The sequence below is a fragment of the Galeopterus variegatus genome, unplaced genomic scaffold (genome assembly GCF_000696425.1).
Source record: "Galeopterus variegatus unplaced genomic scaffold, G_variegatus-3.0.2 Scaffold6718, whole genome shotgun sequence".
Classification (NCBI taxonomy): domain Eukaryota; kingdom Metazoa; phylum Chordata; class Mammalia; order Dermoptera; family Cynocephalidae; genus Galeopterus; species Galeopterus variegatus.
This window is the reverse complement of record NW_007732829.1, coordinates 97615-118344: the sequence shown is the minus strand read 5'-3', so window position 1 is coordinate 118344 and position 20730 is coordinate 97615. Positions and strand designations below refer to the sequence as shown.

The following is a 20730-nucleotide window of genomic DNA, read 5'->3' as shown; positions in this document are numbered from 1 at the left end:
GCGCATTCTGGGGAGTGTAGTCTCGCTCCCTGGCGCATTCTGGGGAGTGTGGTCTCGCTCCCCGGCGCATTCTGGGGAGTGTGGTCTCGCTCCCCGGCGCATTCTGGGGAGTGTAGTCTCGCTCCCTGGCGCATTCTGGGGAGTGTAGTCCCTCGCTCTAGGGCTTTCTAGGTAGGGGAGTCGCGCGCCCCGGGGCAGTCTGGGTCAGCGTATTTCCGCATCCCTACTTGGTCGCCTGGCGCGTATGACCGTCCTCCCGAGGTTTTGGTGGGCGAGCTCGCAGGTAGTCCCCACTCCTGCGCCCCACCGCGGGGAGGGAGGTCGTGGAAGCTGGCGTGGGCGGGCGGGGGAAGATCGGGCTGTGGCCGCGTGTTGCTTGATGTTTGGTTTTGGGGTGCAGGTTGGGGGGCTAGCGGTTCACTTCGGAGGGGGAGTCTGGGCGAGTGTGCTGGGATGACAAGGGGGCGTTGTCTCGCGACAACCGGGTGGGGCTAGGGGCCCAGTATACTTCTCGTCCTGGAGGGGCCGGGGCCGGCTTTGGACCGACCTCTCGGGCAACTACGTAGGTGCGTCCCTCGTGCTTTGGGGGCCGTGGTGTAGGTTCGGCCTGAGGCACTTCCAGCCCGACATCGAGACCGGGAGGCGGCTGGGCCAGTATGTTTTGGGGGGACGCGACACATCCCCGGTTGGAGCAAACACCCCCACTGGTGGGGGCGTGTGGCGGAAGCATCAATCGGCTTGTTTATCGGGGCGCGCGTGGCTGGGTGGTTCACACCGTTGTGATGGAGGCGCAGCTTGGCCACGAGGAGCCGGATTTGTCGGGGAGGATTGCCTTAGGGCAGACATCCAGACTTGCCTGGATGATGGGGAGACACCCTGCGACTTGGGTCAGTGGCCTTGGGCCCTCTGGGCTCTGCGGCACCTCGGTGAGTTGGGAAAGGGCTTGGCAGAGATCAGACATCCGTGGCTTGCGTTGGGCATCCCCCTCTCCAGATTGCAGGCTTCTGCCGTCGTGTGGCTGTCTCCAGCACTGGGACCCTTCCAGGAACCGTGGGGTGGAGCAAGTAGAATGGTGCACATAGGGCCAGGGAACTTTTCCCAGACCCCAGTGGGCTGCGGGTTGACCCCCTGAATTACTGGGGGTGGGAAAGGGAGTGGGGGCCAGGCGTCCTGACTTACGTTCTTATTCTTAACTTTGCGGTATGAAAATATTGCAGACATAACCAGAAGTAGCTGTGAAGTCCCACAGATTCATCAATCAGATTCATCACTTACCAATGAATGATCTCTCTTCTTTCCCCCTGAAATCTGCAGCCCCAAGTGAGGATTTCTTTGGAAATTGTCTGTTTCCCTAGGGGGCATGTGCCAGGGCCTGCTGTCTAAGTCCTGGCAGTTCAAACCCAGGTCGGCGCCTTCCCGCTGAGTCACTTTGAGCAAGGTACTTAACCTCATGGATCTGTTGTGAATGTGCTGTGAAGTGTCTGGCACTTCTCTACTGAAGTATTTTAAAACAAATCCCAGATGTCATTTTATTTATTAATACCTCGGTATGCATCTTTTATGAATAAAGACTTTAAAGAAAACAACCCCAATACCAGTGATCACCCTCAACAAAATTAACAAAATTTCCTTAATATTATTTAATATTCAGTGTTTAGTTTCCCCATTTGTCCCAAAAGATGCCTTGCTACTGATGTTTGTTCACTGTAAAGCATTCCAGAGTTTTCTCTGGCATAGTAAATTTCACTCTCCCCTTTGCTCCCAGGGCACTTTATACTTGAGGACTCCAGGGCTTGCATGGTGCATCCCAATTCTCTGAGTGTCCCACTGGTTTGAGATAGTTCTTTGAGGGACAGGCACCTTGTCTGGCTACTCCTCAGTCACTGACACAGTGCTTGGCACCCAGCTCTGTGAGTGATTGTCTGTGAGCATAAGAGGAGTTGTCCTTTCTGCCTGGAAAGGGAAGTTCATGGGGGGTGATGGAAACTCAGCTGGGAAAAGGAGAATGGACTATTATTGGCAAAAGCCTTGGGTGCCAAGACTGTAAGTGTGGATCTCATTCTGTGGTCAGTGGGGCCCACTGCAGGGTTTTGACTGCAGCGGTGTCATGATTTCTTCCTTCAGTCATTACCCTATCTACCTGCTCCCCACACAGTGAAGGTCATCAAAAAAATTGTCTGCACTTGATGAATCCAGTTCCTCTCTGCCCATTCTGTATTTAATTTCCTAATATTTGAAGTTTTTCTAGATATCTTTTTGTCACTTATTTTTTTATTTAATTCCATTCAGATTAAAGAACAAATTATGTATAATATCAGTCCTTGCAAACTTATTAGGAGTTATTTTACAACCCAGAAAATAGTGTGTCTTGCTGAATGTACCATGGGCCTTTGAAAAGAATGTGCATTCTGCTGTTGTGGTGTGGTGACCAAATGAATAATATCAGTTTGGTCAAGTTGGTTGTTTGAACTTTTATTTCCTTGCTGACTTTTTGTCAAGTTATTTTATCAATTGCTATGACAGGGTGTTAAATTCCTCAAGTACGGTTGTGGAATTGTCTATTTCTCCGTTGAATTCTGTCAATTTTTGCATCATGTTCTTTGAGGCATTGTTATAAGATGCATACACATTTACCTTTATTATATCTTCCTGATGAATTGACCCTTTTGTTATTATGAAACAACTCTTTGTATCTTTGGTAATACTTTGTCTTGAAATGAACTTTGTCTGATCTTAATATAGCCACTCCAGCCTTGTTATGTTTACTCTTTGCGTATTATATCTTTTCTCAGCCATTTTTTTGCATCTGACCTATATCTTTAAGGGATGTTTCTTATAGACAACATATGGTTGAGTCCTGCTTTTTTTTTTTTTTTTTTTTTTTTTTTTTTTTTTTTTTTTTTTTTTTTTTTTTTTTTTTTTTTTTTTTTTTTTTTTTTTTTTTTTTTTTTTTTTTTTTTTTTTTTTTTTTTTTTTTTTTTTTTTTTTTTTTTTTTTTTTTTTTTTTTTTTTTTTTTTTTTTTTTTTTTTTTTTTTTTTTTTTTTTTTTTTTTTTTTTTTTTTTTTTTTTTTTTTTTTTTTTTTTTTTTTTTTTTTTTTTTTTTTTTTTTTTTTTTTTTTTTTTTTTTTTTTTTTTTTTTTTTTTTTTTTTTTTTTTTTTTTTTTTTTTTTTTTTTAAGATCACCAGTAAGGGGATCTTAACCCTTGGCTTGGTGTTGTCAGCACCACGCTCACCCAGTGAGCTAACCGGCCATCCCTATATAGGATCCGAACCCGCGGCCTTGGTGTTATCAGCACCGCACTCTACTGAGTGAGCCACAGGCCGGCCCCGGGTCCTGCTTTTTTTAAAAAATCCTTTCTGACAATCTGTGCCTTTTAATTGGAATGTTTATTTTATGTAATTATGGATATGATTAGATTTAGGTCTCTTTTTACTGTTTGTTTTCTATTTGCCTCCTCTGTTTTTGTGTTCCTATACCTGCCTTCTTTGGGTCAACTGAATACTTTTTAGCATTCTAATTTAATTGCCTTCTAGCTATACTGCTTTGTATTTTTACTATTTTTTTTCTAGTTGTTACTCTAGAGATAACAGTGTATATTTAACTTTTCACAGCCTATTTAGAGTTTACACTTCATGTAAAACGAGGGCTCTTGTAATTGTGGGGATGCTGGCACCTACTTCTCTATCCTTTATAATTGTCATATGTATTGAATGTATGTATGCTATGAATCACAGAAGGTAATTTTAATATTTTTGCAATAAACAGTATGTATTTTAAAGAAATTAGGAGAAAAAAAGAGATAGTCTTGTTTGTGTATGAACATATTTACCATTTCTGGTGATCATCAATTACCAGGAAAAAAAGTTCATGAATGTTTGCCTGTGGGCACTCTAAGTCCTTTTTCTCTTAATGGAGTCCAAACAAAGTCTCACCCAGCTGCTGGAAGATAGGGGCTTTGTTCCCCAACCAGAGCTTGCGGGTCCAGCTCTGTGGACTTTATTTACAGGATGCTAGCTAAGAGTTGGTTGCACTGATGTCCTCTACAACCTGCCTTTCTTACCTCCCCTGTGCCCCTACTCCGTACTGAATTGGGAGGCCAAACAGAGTGTGAAAGATGTTCTTCACAAGGACCCATCTCACTTCTCTCCTCTTTTCCCCAGATCTACCTCTGCAACTTAACTCTTCTCTGGGAAGAACACTCAGGAGAGCAAGAGTATGGCCCCAGGGCTCTTGACAACCAGGGACGAGGTGAGTTCTGAAATTTTTTTCCAGCTCTAGCAGGAAAGATCCATTGCCTTTTCTTGTCCTGGGGGTTGCCTTGTTAGGCTTAGGCGATTCTTATCCCTGATCTTGGAGGTATGATTCATTTTATTTGGAGCTCTTGTTCAGACTTCTTTGCTCCATTCATTACTTAGACATTCAGCGAGTAGTTAACTGTGATCTTCACTTTCTGGGAAGTTAAAATAGTAATACAGGACATCCATGCTTATGTGCCCAGTGATTCCCAAGGCCTAAAAATGTGTAGAAAGGCTTTTGAGGGAGAAATTGTCTGAGCTGCCCTTGAAGAATCTGGCAAGTTGAAGAGTTGATCAGGAAGCCTAGATCATCTCAGAGACCAGGTGACTGGCAGGTTTTCCCTAATCATGTGGGAAGCTTGTGCATATAGTAGCCTTTGGCCACATTAGTTTTCTCTGTGTAGAGGTGAGGATCCTGACCTACTGTCTGCATGAGGTGCATGGATAAATTTGGTTTTGTAGGCCTCATGTTTTATATTTGAGTTTTATACACTTAAAAATCAGAAAATTATACTTAAAGGTCTGGGTTGGCTACTTCTCTGAAAATATATCCTCCCCACTGCCGAAGCAGCATGTGAACTTGATGCAATTGAATGGAGTTAACATTGTCTCACCATCTAAACTGCTTGACAGGCAGGGTACTTTTGTGCTGATTATATCAATTACGTAAAATACTTATCGTCATTTTTGCTAATTCAGTTTTGCTTTGACTATGCTATAAATATGCCAAGTGTAGAATGTTTCTGAGAAAAAATATGGATATAATCATACTTCTGGGCTCGTATGGTGGGTATTTGCATACTCCTGGATGAGTTAAAAATGATTGGTTTTGATGTTATCAGAACATCACTGAGAGCTGTGTGTCCCTCATTTCTTTCAAAGATGTAAGAGAGTTTGAGAGAGAACGTGTGTGTAACACATGCAATTCACGATATTTCCCAAGATAACAGGGGAATTTTTTCTTCTGTATTTTTCACTTTTCTGTGTATAGTGTCAAGAGAGAAGACTTCTTGGCCCAAAATGGAACACATTACATATCCTGTCCATCCTCCGCCACTTCCTGTGGGATCCATAGATCCTTGAGAGATGGGACTAATATTTCTCAGTATACTTTTTTGTTTGTTTGTTTGTTTAGCCATTTCCTCAAGAAAAATTAATGAAAGGGTAAAAGTATCTGAGAGGCTTGGCTTTTGAAGTTGAAGCTTCTATACCTGTAAGAGTGTCTGGCACTCAAAAAATACTTTTTGCATAAAGGGACCACAATCTTTAGTTATTTTGAAGGAACTAAAGAATAAAGGGTATGTTTGTTTTACTGTATGTTATTTGAGACATAGAAATTACATATTTTAGGCCGGCCCGGTGGCACACTGCATTAGTGCGCTGCTTGGGAAGTGCGGCGGCGCTCCCGCCGAGGGTTCGGATCCCACATATGGACCGGTTCCCGCTCACTGGCTGAGCGAGGTGCGGGAGCAACGCCGAGGGTTGCGATCCCGTTGCCGGTCCCGGTCCGGTACGGGGGCGACACTGAGGGTTGCGATCCGTTGCCGGACACGGAAAAAAGACAAAAAAAAAAAAAAAAGAAATTACATATTTTATGATTTTTGAAATTGCATTTCCAGGTACTTTGTTATGCATCAGATCTGAATTATATTTAAAAATCTGACCTATATATACAACATGGCATTTAGGCATGTCTCCTAAGGGCTTTTGCCTGAAAGGAGAAATTGTAACTTGCAGTAGAGTTGTAACATAGAAGAAGGGCTGGCAGACACAGGATGTTAGCTGATAAGAAATTAGTAAGCACCCCTTTATTGGATTTAAAAAATTTTTTTTGAATGTCTGCTGTGTGCAGGAGACTTTGGTCTAAAAACAGTTATATCTACAGTACACCCTCCGTTCTTATGAGACTCCCAGTTTATTTAGGGGTTTACCAATCATTGGAATTAAAAATTTTTAAAGATTTTTTGTTAAGATATAATCCACATACCATAAAATTCACCCTTTTAGAATGTACCTTTTTGTGCAACCTTCACCACTATAATGTTTTCATCACTCCCAAAAGAAACCCTGTACCCATTTGGAATTACTCTCCATTAGCCCCTCTCCCAGTCCCTGGCAACCACTAATCTGTTTTGTGTTGCATGGATTTACCTCTTCCAGCTAATTCACGTAAGTGGGATCATACAATTTTTAAAAACCAAACATATGTCATACAAAATGGCAAAGTAGGGAAATCCAGGGCTCTGTCCTTCCCCAGAAGCAAATAATGAGCCAGCAAAAACTGTCAGAATCAACTTTTGTAGAACTCTGGAATCTAGTCAAAACTGGAAGACATGGTGAAGAAAGGAGTGGCTTATTAGTGCCAAGAGAGTACTGTGGCATTTTAAACTGCCTAGCTACCATTAAATTGCCCAGCTACCACATGACCATGAGGAAGCTGAGGCACAAAGACTTTAAACTTTTTTAGCAAGCACAAAGAACTAAGGAAACCACAGACATGGAACTAAAGGGAACCAGGTCAATAATGTTTCAACAAATAGAGAATATCAATAAAGAAAAATTATAAAAAAGGAACAATGTAGATAGTCTATAGTCATAACATGCAATAAATGAAGGAAAAAATTCACTGTAGGAGTTCAACAGCATATTGGAATAGGCATAATTAAGAGTCAGGGAACTAGAAAATAGTTCAATTGAGATTATCCATTTTGAGGAGTAGAAAAAGAAAAGAATAATGAAAAATGAACTCAACCTAAGAGACTGGTAGGATACCATCAGGCATACTAATATGCACATAATGATAATTGCAGAGGGGAAGGATAGATAGAATATTTGAAGAAATAATATCCAGAAATTCCCCAAATTTGATAAAAGACATAAATCTGTACATACAAGCAGCTCAACAAACTTCAAACAAGATAAACATAGAAAGATCCACACCAAGCATATTATAGTCAAACTGTCAAAGCCTAAAGACAGAATTTTGAATGCAGCAAGAGAGAAATGATTTGTTAGCTCCAAGCAATCCTCAGTATGATTAACAGCTGATTTCTCTTCAGAAACCCTGGAAGCCACTGGTCAGTTAGATAATATATTTAAAGTCCTGAAAGAAAGCTGTCAACTAAGAATTCTATACCTGGAGAAACTATCCTTCAAGAATGAAGAAGAAAGTAAGACACTTCTAGATAAATAAAGCTGAGGGAATTTATTAACAGATCTTCCCTACAAAGAATGCTTTAGGCTGAAATGAAAGGACACTAGACAGAAACTCTAAAACATAAAGGAAAAAAAAGAGCATGAGTAAATATAACTTTATAGGTAAATATAAAAACGCCAATATTATTGTACTTTTTGCTTGGTTTATAACTTGTGCTTTTCCTATGTGATTTAAGGAAAATACATTAAAAATTATAAATCTATATTAATAGGCACACAATGTATAAAAATGTAATATGGGACAATTATAATATAAAGGGAGAGGGATGGAAATGTATAGGAGCAGACTGCATACTATTTAAGCTAAGTTTACATGTAAATGGATTATACTCTCCAATCAAAAGGCATAGATTAGCAGACTAGATTAAAAATAAAACTAAGAACCATCTGTATGTTGCCTACAAATAATTCACTTTAGATATAAGGAAGCAGAGAGGTTAAGAGTAAAGGGATAGAAAAGATATTCCATGCAAATAGAAACCAAAAGAGTAGCTATATCATTGTGAGACAAAATAGACTTTAAATCATACAAGTTATGGGATTAAGATGATGTCATATTTTGATAAAACATACACTACAGAAAGAAGACATAACAGGTATAAACATATTTGCACCCAACAATATAGCCCTAAAGTATATCATGTAAAAGTTGACATCACTGAAGAGAAAAGTTCTATGATAATAGTTGGAGACTTTAATACCTCACCATCAGTAATGGCTAGAACAACCAAATAAAGAAATATAGAATTTCAACCACACTATAAATGAATTGCTCCTAACTGATATATACAGAATACTCCACCCAACAACAGCAGAATACACATTCTACTGAAGTGCACGTGGAACATTCTCTAGGATAGACCATATATTAGGCACAAAGTAAAACAATAAATTTGAAATTATTGAAATCTTATAAAGTATCTTTTCTGATCACAATGGAATAAAACTAGAAATGAATAACAAGGAAAACTGTAATATTAATGAATATGTGAAAATTAAATAATACTCTTTAACAATGAATAGATCAAAGAAGAAATCAAGGGAAAGAAGAATATACCTTGAGATGAATGGAAATGAAAACACAACATACCAAACTTATAAAATGCAACAAAAGCACTGCTAAAAGGAAAATTTATAGTTGTAATTGCATCTATTAAAGAATAAGAAATATGTCAAATCAGGAACTGAATTGTATGAGTACAGAACTAGAAAAAAGAAGATCAAGCTAAATTGAAACCAGCAGAAAGAAGGAAATAATAAAGGTTAGAGCAAAGATAAATAAAAGAGATTGGATAAACAATATGGAAAATCAATGATATGAAAGTTGGTTCCTTGAAAGCACCATCAAAGTTGACAAACCTTTAGAGAGACTAACAAAAAAAGAAGACTCAAATTACTTAACTCAAAAAAGAAATTGGAGACATTACTGTCAATTTTAAAGAAATAAAAAGGATTATCAGGGAATGTGAAGAGATATATGCCAAAAAATTTGCTAGCCAAGGTAAAATGGACAAAATTTCTAGAAACACACTGTCTATCCAAAGTGATTCATGAAGAAGTAAAAATTCTGAATAGCACTATAACTAGTAAGGATATTGAATTAGCAATAAAAATCCACCCAAGAAAGAAAAGTCCATAACCAAGTGGCTTCACTTTTTAATTCTACCAAACATATAAAGAGTTAACATAGATCTTTTTCAAACTCTTTTAAAACACTGAAAAGAGAATGCTTTCTTACTCATTTAGTGAGAACAGCATTACCCTGATACCAGAGGTCACAGACACAGACACTACTAGAAAAGAAAATTGCAAGCCAATAGTCCTTATCAATATAGATACAGTTCTCATCAAAACACTCCCAAACCAGATTCAGCACTGTATTAAAAGGATTATATATCATGACCCAGTAGGATTTACTCCTAGAATACAAGGATGACTCAATGTGTGAAAATCAATAATGTAATACACCACATTAATGGAATGGAGGATAAAAACCATGATCATCTCATTTGAGGTAGAAAAAGCATTTGACAAAGTGAACACTCTTTCATGATAAAAAAAACATTCAGTAAACTAGATATAGAAGGAAATTCCCTCAACATGATACGGGCCATGTATGAAAAATCCACAACTAACATCATTCTTAATGATGAAAGACTGAAAGTCTTTTTCCTAAGAACAGGAACAAGAAAAGGTACCCACTTTCACCACTTTTATTCAACATAGTCCTGACAGTTCAAGCCAGAGAATTAGGCAATAAAAAGAAAAGGCATCCAAATTGGTAAGGAAGAAGGAAAATTATCTGTTCCTGAAGGCATGATCTCATATCTACAAAACCCTAGAGCCCTCTGCTATGGCATGATTGTTTCCCTCAGAATTCATGTGTTGAAACTTAATCTCCAGTGTGTTAGTATTAAGAGGTGGGGCCTTTAGGAAGTGATTAAGTCTGAGGGCTCTGCCCGCATGGGATTAGTGACCTTATAAAAGGGCTGGAATGAACAAGCTAAGCCTTTCTTTGCCCTTTCATCCTTCTGCCTTTCATCCCCTGCTTTTGTGCCCTCCAGAGAATGCAGCAATGAGGTGCCATATTGGAAGCATAGACCGGGTCCTCACCAGACACCAGACCTGCTGGTACCTTGATCCTGGACTTCCAGCCTCCAGAACTGTGAGAAACAAATTTATGTTCTTTGTAAATTACCCAGTCTCAGGTATTTTGTTATAGCAGCATGAATGGACCAAGACATCCACAGAATCATTAGAGCTAATTAATTCATCAAAATTGCAGGATACAAAAGCAACACACAAAAATAAGTTGTATCTCTGTACATTTCCAACAAACTATCTGAATAGGAATTTTTTAAAAATTCCATCAGAAAGAATAAAATACTCAGCAATACATTTAACCAAGGAGACAAAAGACTTGTTCTACAAAACATTGCTGAAAGAAATTACAGAAGACCTAAATAAATGGAAAAACATGTCCATGTTCATGAATTGGGAGACTTAAAATTAAGATGACAGCACTACCCAAAGTGATCTATAGATTCAGTTCAATCTCTATCAAAATCCCAATTGTGTTTTTTTTCTAGAAATAGAATAACCCATCCTTAAATTTATATGGAATTTCTTGGGACCATGAATAACCAAAACAATCTTGAAAAAGAAAAAGTTGGAGGACTTACACTGCATGATTTCAGTATTTACCACAAAGCTATAGTAATCAAAACAGTATTGCATGGATTTAGGATAGACATATAGGTCAATAGAATAGAATTGACAATCCAGAAAAAACTCTCATATGTATGGTCAATTGATTTGCAACAAGGGTGCCAAAGCCATTCAATTGGAAAAGGACAGTCTTTATACAAATGGTGCTTGGACACTGGATATCCACAGCCAAAAGAACACACTTGAGATAAATGATAAAGATAGAAAGCCTCAGCAAAGAAATAGAGGATATAAAGAAATATGAAACATTTTAGAACTGAGATAAAAAGCTCACTGGATGGGCTTACCAGTATATTAGAGGTAACAAATAAATTAGTGAACTGGATAATAGAACAATAGAAATTAGTTGACTTGAACAATAGAGAGAAAATTTACTGGGAAAAAAATGAACAGAGCCTCAAAAATTGTGAGACTGGAACAAATGATCTAATATTTGTTTTATTGGAGTTTGGAAGGAGGGCAAGGCTGAAAAGCACTTGAAGACATAATGGCTGAAAACTTCCCAAATTTTACAGGAGACAAATCTACAGAATTAAAAAAGCTGAGAAAATCTCAAACTGATAAACCCAAGAAATCCATGCCAGAACACATTGTAATTAAACTTCTGAAGAGGGAAGATGGAAAAAACATCTTGAAAGCAGCCAGAAAAAAAATAACATGTTACTTACAGGGGAGAAACAATTAGAATTCCAATGGCTTTCTCATCAGAATCTATGGAGGTTAGATGGAAGTAGCACAATGATTTTCAAGTTCTTAAAAAAAAAAGAACTATAAACCCTAAATTCTGTATCAAGTGAAAATATCCTTCAGGAATGAAAGGGGAAATCAGGACATTCTAAGAGAAAGGACAACTTAAGAGAATTTCTCTTCAGCAGACTTACCCTAAAAGAATGACTAAAGGCAGTTCTCTAAACAAAATGAAGCAATATAAAAGGAAACTTAAAGTTAACATAACAGGCCTGTAACTGCTATTTTTAGAAAGTTCTGCTTACAAGATTATCCCTTGGCTGGCATCTGGGATCCTCTATTTCAGGAGGGATCCCATCATTTCCAGAACTGATAAGAATAGTTCACTGTGCCTAAACTGTGTAAACAATGTGGTTTATGCTGAACACTTGCTTGCTTTCTGGACTCTGGAATTTTGGTATGCGCTAGGCAGAGGGTACCTGTATGACCAGCCCCCATGAGAGATTTTGGACACTGAGTCTCTAATGAGCTTCTCTGGCAGACAACATTTAACAGATGTTGTCACAAGTCATTGCTGAAGGAATTAAGTGGGTCATCATGTGTGATTCCACTGGAAAGAATTCTTAGAAGCTTGTGCCTGGTTTCCTCTAAACTGTCTCCTGTATCATTTTCCCTTTGCTGATTTTGCTTTACATGCTTTCACTATAACAGTCATAGCTATTTGTATAACTATATGGTGAGGCTTATGAGTCCTAGTGAATTATCAAACCTGGGGGTGGTCTTGGGGACCCTTGACACAATTGTGAAGAAAAGAAGAATATGGTAAGGAAATGTATGGGTAAATACAGTAGGCATTCATAGTCCACATGGTTTTTATAAACTATTTTTGATGGCTGAAGCAAAAATTAGTCCTCTGATGTGGTTTTAAAGGTATATAGAGGAAATATTTAAGAAAATTACATTTTAAATAGGAAGGGGATATAATAGGTGGTAAGGTTTTGTATAATTATTCAAACAGGTAAAACATCACCACCAGTAGATTGTGATAAGCAATACATATGTAACGCAGCACTTAGAGTAACCACCAAAACAGCCATCCAATGAGATACACTAGAAAACACTGTAGATAAATCAAGATAGAATTCTGAAAAAGTTCATGTAATCCACAAGAAGTCAGTAACAAGAAAACAGAAGCAAAAGATGAGAGAACAAATAAAATTTAGATGGTGGGATTAAGCCCTAACGTTAATAATTACATTAAATTTAAATGGTCTAAATACAGCAATTAAAAGAGAGAGACTGGCACAGTGGATTTTTAAAAAACTTGGCCCAGCTCTGTGCTTTCTGTAAGAAAGTCACTTCAAATATTACAATGTAGGCAGGTTAAAAGTAAAAGAATAAAACAGATAAATCATGCAAACATTAATCAAAGGAAAGCAAGAGTGACTCTATTAATATCAGGTAAGGTAGACTACAAAGCAAAGAAAATTACCAGAGACACAGAGGGATATTATGTAATGATAAAAGGGGGTCAGTTCATCAAGAAGACATAGTAATCCTAACTTGTGTGCATCAAATGACAGAGTTCAAAATTATATGAAGGGAAAAATCAAAGGAGAAATAGACAAATTTACAGTTAGTTGGAGACTTCAAGACCCTTCTCTCCATGACTGATAGAAGAAATAGATGAAAAATCAGTAAGGACTCATTTACACCATGAACCATTTACACCAAATAAACATTTATAAAACATTCCACCCAGCAATAGCAGAATACATAGTTTTTCAAGTGCCTATGTAAACATATACTAAAATTGAAATATCCTGGACCATAAAATAACATAAAACATAAAAATTTGTTTAGCCTAACAAATTTTTAAAAATTGAAATCATGCAGATTTTTTCTCTAATCACAATGGAATCAAACTTGATGTCAGTAACAGAAAGATAGCAGGAAAATCTCTAGACACTTGGAAAGTAAACACACATAAATAATCTATGGGTCATAAAGGAAGTCTCAAGGCAATAAAACCATGCATGAAAATGAATGAAAATTTAAATATGATATATAAAAGTAGGTGTGATGGAGCTAAAGCAGTGCTGAGAGGGAAACTTGTAGCACTATAATGTATACATTAGAAAAGAGGAAGTCTCAAGTCAGTAATCAATGCTTCCACCTCAAGAATCTAGAAAAATAAGAGCAAAATAAACTCTAAGGAAACAGAAGGAAATAATACTGATAAAGGCAGAAATCAATGAGATTGAAAAACAGAAAGAACAGAGAAAAGCAAATAGAGCTGCTTCTTCGAATACATCAATAAAATTCACAAATCTCTAGTAAGACTAAGAAAAAGAGTAGGCACAAATTACCAGTATCAGAAATGAAACAAATTATATTACTAAATACTTCTGCAGCCATCAAAAGGATAATACCAGAGCATTATGAACAACTTTATATCTGTAAATTCAACAACTTATATATGAAGTGGACTGATTCCTTGAAATACACACACTATCATAATTCACTCAATATGAAATAGATGATTTGGGTAGGCCTATAACTATTAAGGAAGTCCAATTTGTAATTTAAAAACTTTCACAGAAGAAATCTGTAGGCTCATGTGATTTTACTGTGGAATTCTGCCAAATGTTTAAAGAAGACTTAAGACCAACGAATGCCATGCAATTTCTTCTAGAATGCAGAAGAGGAGAGAACACTTTCCAATTCACTTTATGGAGCAGGTACTACCCTGATACCAAAACTAGACAAGGACAATACAAAAGAAAGCTACAGATTAACATCCCTCATAAACATACACATGAAAATCCTTAACGAAATATTAGCAAATCTTTCCACAATGTATAGAAATAATTATATGCCATTACAAAGTAGGGTTTACTCCAGGGATGCAAGGCTGGTTTCATATTTGAAAATCAGTCAGTGTAATCCACCATATTAATAGGCTAAAGATGAAAAAGTCAGAAGTTTATGTAGTAAAAGCATTCGACAGAATTCAACGACCATTTGTGAACAAAACAAAACAAACTCTCAGAACAATATGGAATGGGAGGGAACCTCCTCTACAAAAAACATTACAGGTAACATTACTCCTCTGAAGCTAACATTATTCTTTTTTTTCTTTTATTGTGGTAATATATTTAACAAATAAATTTTACTATTTTTACTATTTTTAAATGTACAATTCAGTAGCCGTAAGTACATTCAAATGTACAACCATCACCATTATCCATTTCTAGAACTCTTTCATTATCCCAGATAGAAACTGTGTATCCATTAAACAATAACTTCACAGTCCCCAATCCACCCAGCCCCTGGTAACCTCTATTTTACTTTCTATGAATTTGCCTATTCTAGGTACCTCATATAAGTGAAATCATACAGTATTTGTCCTTTTGTGACTGGCTTATTTCACTTGGCATAATATTTTCAAGGCTCATCTTTTGAAACGTGTATCTGAGTTTTCTTCCTTTTTAAGGCTGAAAAATATTCCCTTGTATGTATATCCACATTTTCTTTTTCCATTTATCACTTGATGGACATTTAGGTTTCCACCTTTGAGCTATTGTGAACAATACTGTATAAGTATCTGTTTGAGTCCCTGCTTTCAGTTCTTCAGGGTGTATAGCTAGGAGTGGAATTGCTGGGTCATATAATAATGGTGTATTTAACTTTTTGAGGAACCTGCTGAACTGTTTTTCATAGAAACTGCACACATTTTACATTTGCATCAACAATGTGCAAGGTTCTAATTTTTCAACACCCTGCAAAAACTTGTTTTTCATTTTTTTGGTAATATCTATTCTAATGTTTGTGGAACACTATTCTTAACAGTGAAAGACTGAATGCTTTCCTTCTAAGATGGGGAACAAGCCAAGGATGTCTGCTCCACTACTCTTGTTCAACATAGTGCTAGAAGTTCTAGCCAGAGCAATAAGGCAAGAAAAGGAAATAAAAGGTATATAGATCATTAACAAAGAAATAAAACTGTCTCTGTTTGCAGAGGACATGATTGTCTATGTAGAAAACTGAAAGAACCTAGGGGGAGAAACTCCTAGAGCTAATAAGTAAGTTCAGCCAGGCTGCAGGATACAAGATAAGTGTACAAACAATTTTGTGATATATCATAGCAATAAACATATGGTCACTGAAATTAAATACAATACCATTAAAATCACTAAAAAAAAGCTGAAGAAATTCTTAGGTGTAAATCTAATGAAACATTTGTAGCATGTTTATGCTGAAAACCACAAAATGCTGATGAAAGAAATCATAGAATATGCAAATAAATGGAGAGACACGGTGTTCATCATAGACACGTAGATCAATAGAACAGAATAGAAAAACCAGACATAGACTCAGCATCAATGTATGGAGGGGATTAATAGTCTTGAACACATGGAACCGGGTTCAGGTTAAAAACAGGATCTATAAATCTCACCTGCATGTCCTAGGAAGCCTTCTGGCTGCCTCAGCCTTGGTTAGTTGCTTAAGTTAAATTGATTAGTGGGCAAGGCTGGCTCTTAAATGAGCAGGTATGTGTTTGTGTTACAGGCATTAATGGCCTTCCAGGATGTGGCTGTGGCCTTTACCCAAAAGGAGTGGAAGCTATTGAGTCCTGCTCAGAGGACCTTGTACAGAGAAGTGATGCTGGAGAACTATAGCCACCTGGTCTCACTAGGTAAGGCTGGCCTGTTTTAGGTCTCACACTCTACTTGTGGGCATCTTAAGCTTTTATGTAGCAGCCTCCATGCTTCTGACTCAGAAAGAAAAACATTTTTTTCCCTATCCCCCCAGAGAATGTCTGGATTTTGTAGTGAAGTTTTATGTGTGTTTGTGTGTGTGTGGTATCTGACACTGCATTCCCAGGCCTCTTTTCCCAGACTGGGCCTCTCCTCTAAGATTATCTTGCTTCAAATGGGGGAATATTTTTTATTCACTCAAGTGCTGGGTAGAATCGTTATCCTGCCTTCAGATCCAGGATCCTCTTCCCTTATTCTTCCTTTCTCAGCATTCAGTAATTCTTTACTCCTCAGTTATGCGTCCCTACCACTTTCCAGGTTTATTGCATTCCCTGGGTTGGCCCTGAGTTCTGTGACAGCCTCTTAAGCCACTAACCCAAGGTCACCTTAGTTTTTTTCCCATGTGAGTAGGAATTGCTTTTTCCAAACCAAAACTCATCACACATCTGGAGCAAGGGGAGGAGCCCTGGAGAGAGGAAAACGCATGTCTTCTGGACCTTTGTCCAGGTGAGTGGGAAGGCCTGGGGAGACGGAGATGCTGGGCAGTTAGGGGCTCAGCAAGTGAGGAAGGAGGGCCAACTGTGAGGTGCTGGGAGGAAGCTCTGCTCCAGGCCTCACGGGCCACTGGTGAAGACTACACGCACCGACTCCCTTCCACATCGTCATGCTCCTCAAGAGAGGGCTTCCCTGGCGTCCCGCCTCCTTCCTCCACCAGACAGCCTCACTCCTCTCACTTGGCTTCCCTTCTCGGGCACATTTAGGATTTCCTGACGTTCTTGGGCTCTTGTGGTCGGCCTGATCTTCAAAATAGCACCTTTCCTTTGAGACTAAGTCTGCTGCCCTGCTAAATACTTTGCTATTTCTGTTCTTAACCTGGCAACATTTGGGGGCATCAGTTCTATCCCATGGATTCTCATAACTTTGTTTCTTTTATGATGGCTTATTTAATATTACAGCAAGGTATGAAGAATTGTACAGTGAGTAGCAATGTGGCAGCGCCACAGCCTAAGAGATAGCATGTTTTAAAACTAGGTGACAGCCCTGTACCTTCCCTGATTGTGTCTGGCTCCCCTACCTCGGGTTTCTGAGTTAATATTCCATGACTACCTTTATCTTTTTATTCCATCCCATGGGTCCTTCAATCATATAAAGCATTGTTCTGCATGTTTGTAAACTTCTCTGTACATAGTATTTTTAACTTGTTCCTAATTTTTGGCTATTAAATAATATTGCTCTGTATTCTTGTATACCTCCTTGAGAACATGTGCAAGAGTTTCTCTTAAGATATATACCTAGGAGCGTAGAAGCTGGTTCATAGGCGTGCATAGCCTCACCTTGACTAGGTCATGCCAAATCATGTTCTGAAGCAGTTATGCCAGTTTATGGTACCAGCAGCAGTATGAGAGTTCTTCATCCACATTGTCACCAACACTTGGTATTGTCAGATGTCATTCTTTGCCCATTGGTTTGGTATGAGGTGAAATCTCAGAGGGGTTTTAAGTTGCTTACCAGTAAGCATGAGCATCTTTTCATATGTTGCTCAGTCACTGGTGTTTCCTCTTCTGTGATTTGATTGTTCAAGGTGTTTATCTACTTTTTAGTTGGGCTTTTTCTTTTTTGTTAGTGATTTGTAGAAATTCCATATTAATTCTGGAAACATTCAGGTCTTTAATCCAATTAAAATTAATTAGAATTAATTAGAATTAATTTTATATAAATGTTGGGAGGTAAGGATACAGTTTTGCCTAATTTATCTTTTTTCATTCATTTATTTTCAATCTTCTTGGCATTGATTTTTGTTTTGTTATTTTTTTGCTTCTAAATATATAACCATATAGCTAGTGTTGCACTTTCAGCAAACTGAGTGCTTTTGTCTAATTTAAAAAGAACTTTATTATATAAGGCATAATTAAGATATAATATAAGAATGTGTTACTAAGGTACAAGATATTATTAAGGTATAATAATTAAGGGATAAGATTTGTTTTTAAGGTATAATAAACTGCACACTTTTAAAAAGTGAGATTTGGTAAGTTTTCACATCTGTTTGCACACATGAAACCATTGTCATAACCAAAATAGCAAGCATATCTGTCATCCCCCAAAGTTTCCTTGTGCCTCACTGTAATCCCTACCTCCCACCCCTCTCCCTACCCTCCTCTCCTCCCCCATACCCAGGCAACCAGGGATCTGCTTTCTATGACTATAGATTTACATTTTTCTAGAATTTATATAAATAGACTTAAACAGGATATACTTGGATTCTTCACTCAGCATAATTATTTTGAATTTTATCCATAATGTATATATCAATAGGGGATTTATTTTTATTGCTAAGTACTGTTCCTTTATATGGTAGTGTTCCTTAAACAATTATTTAACCATTGACCTATTGAAAGACATTTAGGGTATTTTCAGTTTTTGACAAATACAAATAAAGTTGTTTTGAACATACAAGTTTTTGTGTGGATGTATGCTTTTTTTTCTTTTGGATAAATACCTGGAACTGGAATGTCTGAGTTGTATAACACAGTGTATATATAACTTTTTTAGAAACTCACAAACTGTTTTCCAAAGTGGCTGCATCACTTCACATTCCCACCAACAGTATATGAGAGTTTCAAGAACACCTTATCTTTGTCAACACTTGGCTTCATTATTATTTTAATTTTAGACATTCTCATAACTGTGTAGTGGCATCTTTCTTTGGTTTTAATTGACATTTTTGTAATGACTGATGATGTTGAGTATCTTTTCATGTGCTTATTTGCCATCTTATATCTTCTTTAGTGAAATGTCTTTTCCTATCTTTTGCTAATTTTTAAAATTGGTTATTTTTTTTTAAATTTTTATGATTATCCTTTTTTTTTTTTTTTTTTTTTCTGACTGGGACAGGCATCGAACCCTGGACCCTGGGGTTATTACCACCATGCCCTATGGTTTCTTTTTTTTTTTTTTTTTTTGCTGACTGGTACAGGCATCGAACCCTGGACCCTGGTGTTATTACCACCATGCCCTATGGTTTCTTTTTTTTTTCATTATTGAGTTTTGAGAGTTCTTCATGTATTTTACACAGAAGACCATTATCCGATATGAGATTTACAGATATTTTCTCTGTGGCTTACTTTTCATTCTCTTAATAGTGCCTTTCAAAAAGAAATTCTTAATTTTGGTGAAGTTCAATTTTCATTTTTTTTTTTCTTATGAATTGCACTTTTGGTGGTGTATTTAAGAAATTTTAGTCTATACTAAGATCAAAAATATTTTCACATTTTTTTTCTTTCAGAAATTTTACAATTTTTTATTTTACGTTTAGGTCTCTAACCTTTTTGAGTAAATTTTTATACTTGATAAATGGTCTGTATTTAAGTACTTTTTTTGCATACAAAAATACCATTTTTTGAGCACGATTTATTGAAAAGGCTACTCTCTCTTTACTGAATTGCCTAAGTACCTTCGTGGAAAGTCAATTGACGGTGTGTGTGGGTCTATATCTGGACTCTATTTTTTATTTCACTCTTCTCTATGTCTCTCTTGATGCCAATATCACATAGTTTTGATTAGTAAAGTTTTATAATAGGTTTTTAACTCAGATAGTATAAATCTTCCAACTTTGCTTTTTTTCCCCCAAGTCATTTTAGTTATTCTTTGCATTTCCATATGGATTTTAGAATCAGCTTGGCAATTTTTTACAAAAAAACTGCTGGGATTTTGATTGGGATAGAGTTGAATCAATATCAATTTGTGGAGAACTTACATGTAAATAATGTCTTCCAATACATGAACACAGTATAACTCTCCATTTACATAAGTCATCTTTAATTTTTGTCAGAAAAAAAAAAATTTTTGTCAGCATTGTTTTATAGTTTTTAGTACATAGATTTTGGACATCTCTTGTTAGATTTATCCCTAAGTATTTTATATTTTTGATGCTATTTAAGTGCTGTTGTAAAATTTCAAATGTTTGTTGATGGTACATAGAAATACAATTTATGTATAGTGATTTTGTACCCTGTTATAAAACTCACCTTTCAGTTTTAGTAGCTTTAGTTTTACTTCTTTCTATTTAATGTGTCTTTAATTTTTTTTTCTTGCCTTATTGCACAGGTGAAAGCATCCAATTCAATGTTAAGTTTTAATGGTGACAGTGGACATCCTTTCCTTGTTCTTAATCTTATGGCAAATGCTTTCCTTCTAGGTGTGACTTAAGTTTTTTTTTTTTTTTCCTTTTTTGTCTTTTTTTACTGACCGGTAACGGGATTGCAACCCTCGGTGTCGCGCCCGTACCGGGGACCGGCAACGGGATCACAACCCTCAGTGCCGCGCCTGCACCACGCTCAGCCAGTGAGCGGGAACCGGTCTCCACATGGGATCCGAACCCTCCGCGGGAGCGCCGCCGCACTCCCAAGCAGCGCACTGTAGCAGTGCGCCACTGGGCTGGCCCTGACTTAAGTTTTTTATAGCTGTCCTTTACCAGTTTGACAGAGTTTTCTTTTTTCTTTTTCTTTTTTTTTTTTTTTTCCTTTTTTTTTTTTTTTTTTT

The 20730-nt window shown here is 37.2% G+C and overlaps 1 protein-coding gene across 1 annotated transcript in view; it reads left to right on the top strand.

The window, feature by feature from the left end:
- Nucleotides 1–198: 198 nt before the first annotated feature.
- Nucleotides 199–20730, top strand: part of ZNF169 (zinc finger protein 169) — a 32964-nt gene continuing 12432 nt past the window's right edge. Inside the window, exons 1-5 of the mRNA XM_008591171.1 lie at nt 199–283; nt 1356–1438; nt 4163–4250; nt 16001–16127; nt 16600–16695. Of these exons, the coding sequence (XP_008589393.1) occupies nt 4218–4250; nt 16001–16127; nt 16600–16695 (256 nt within the window). The 5' untranslated portion in view covers nt 199–283; nt 1356–1438; nt 4163–4217. The remainder of the gene's footprint in view (nt 284–1355; nt 1439–4162; nt 4251–16000; nt 16128–16599; nt 16696–20730) is intronic.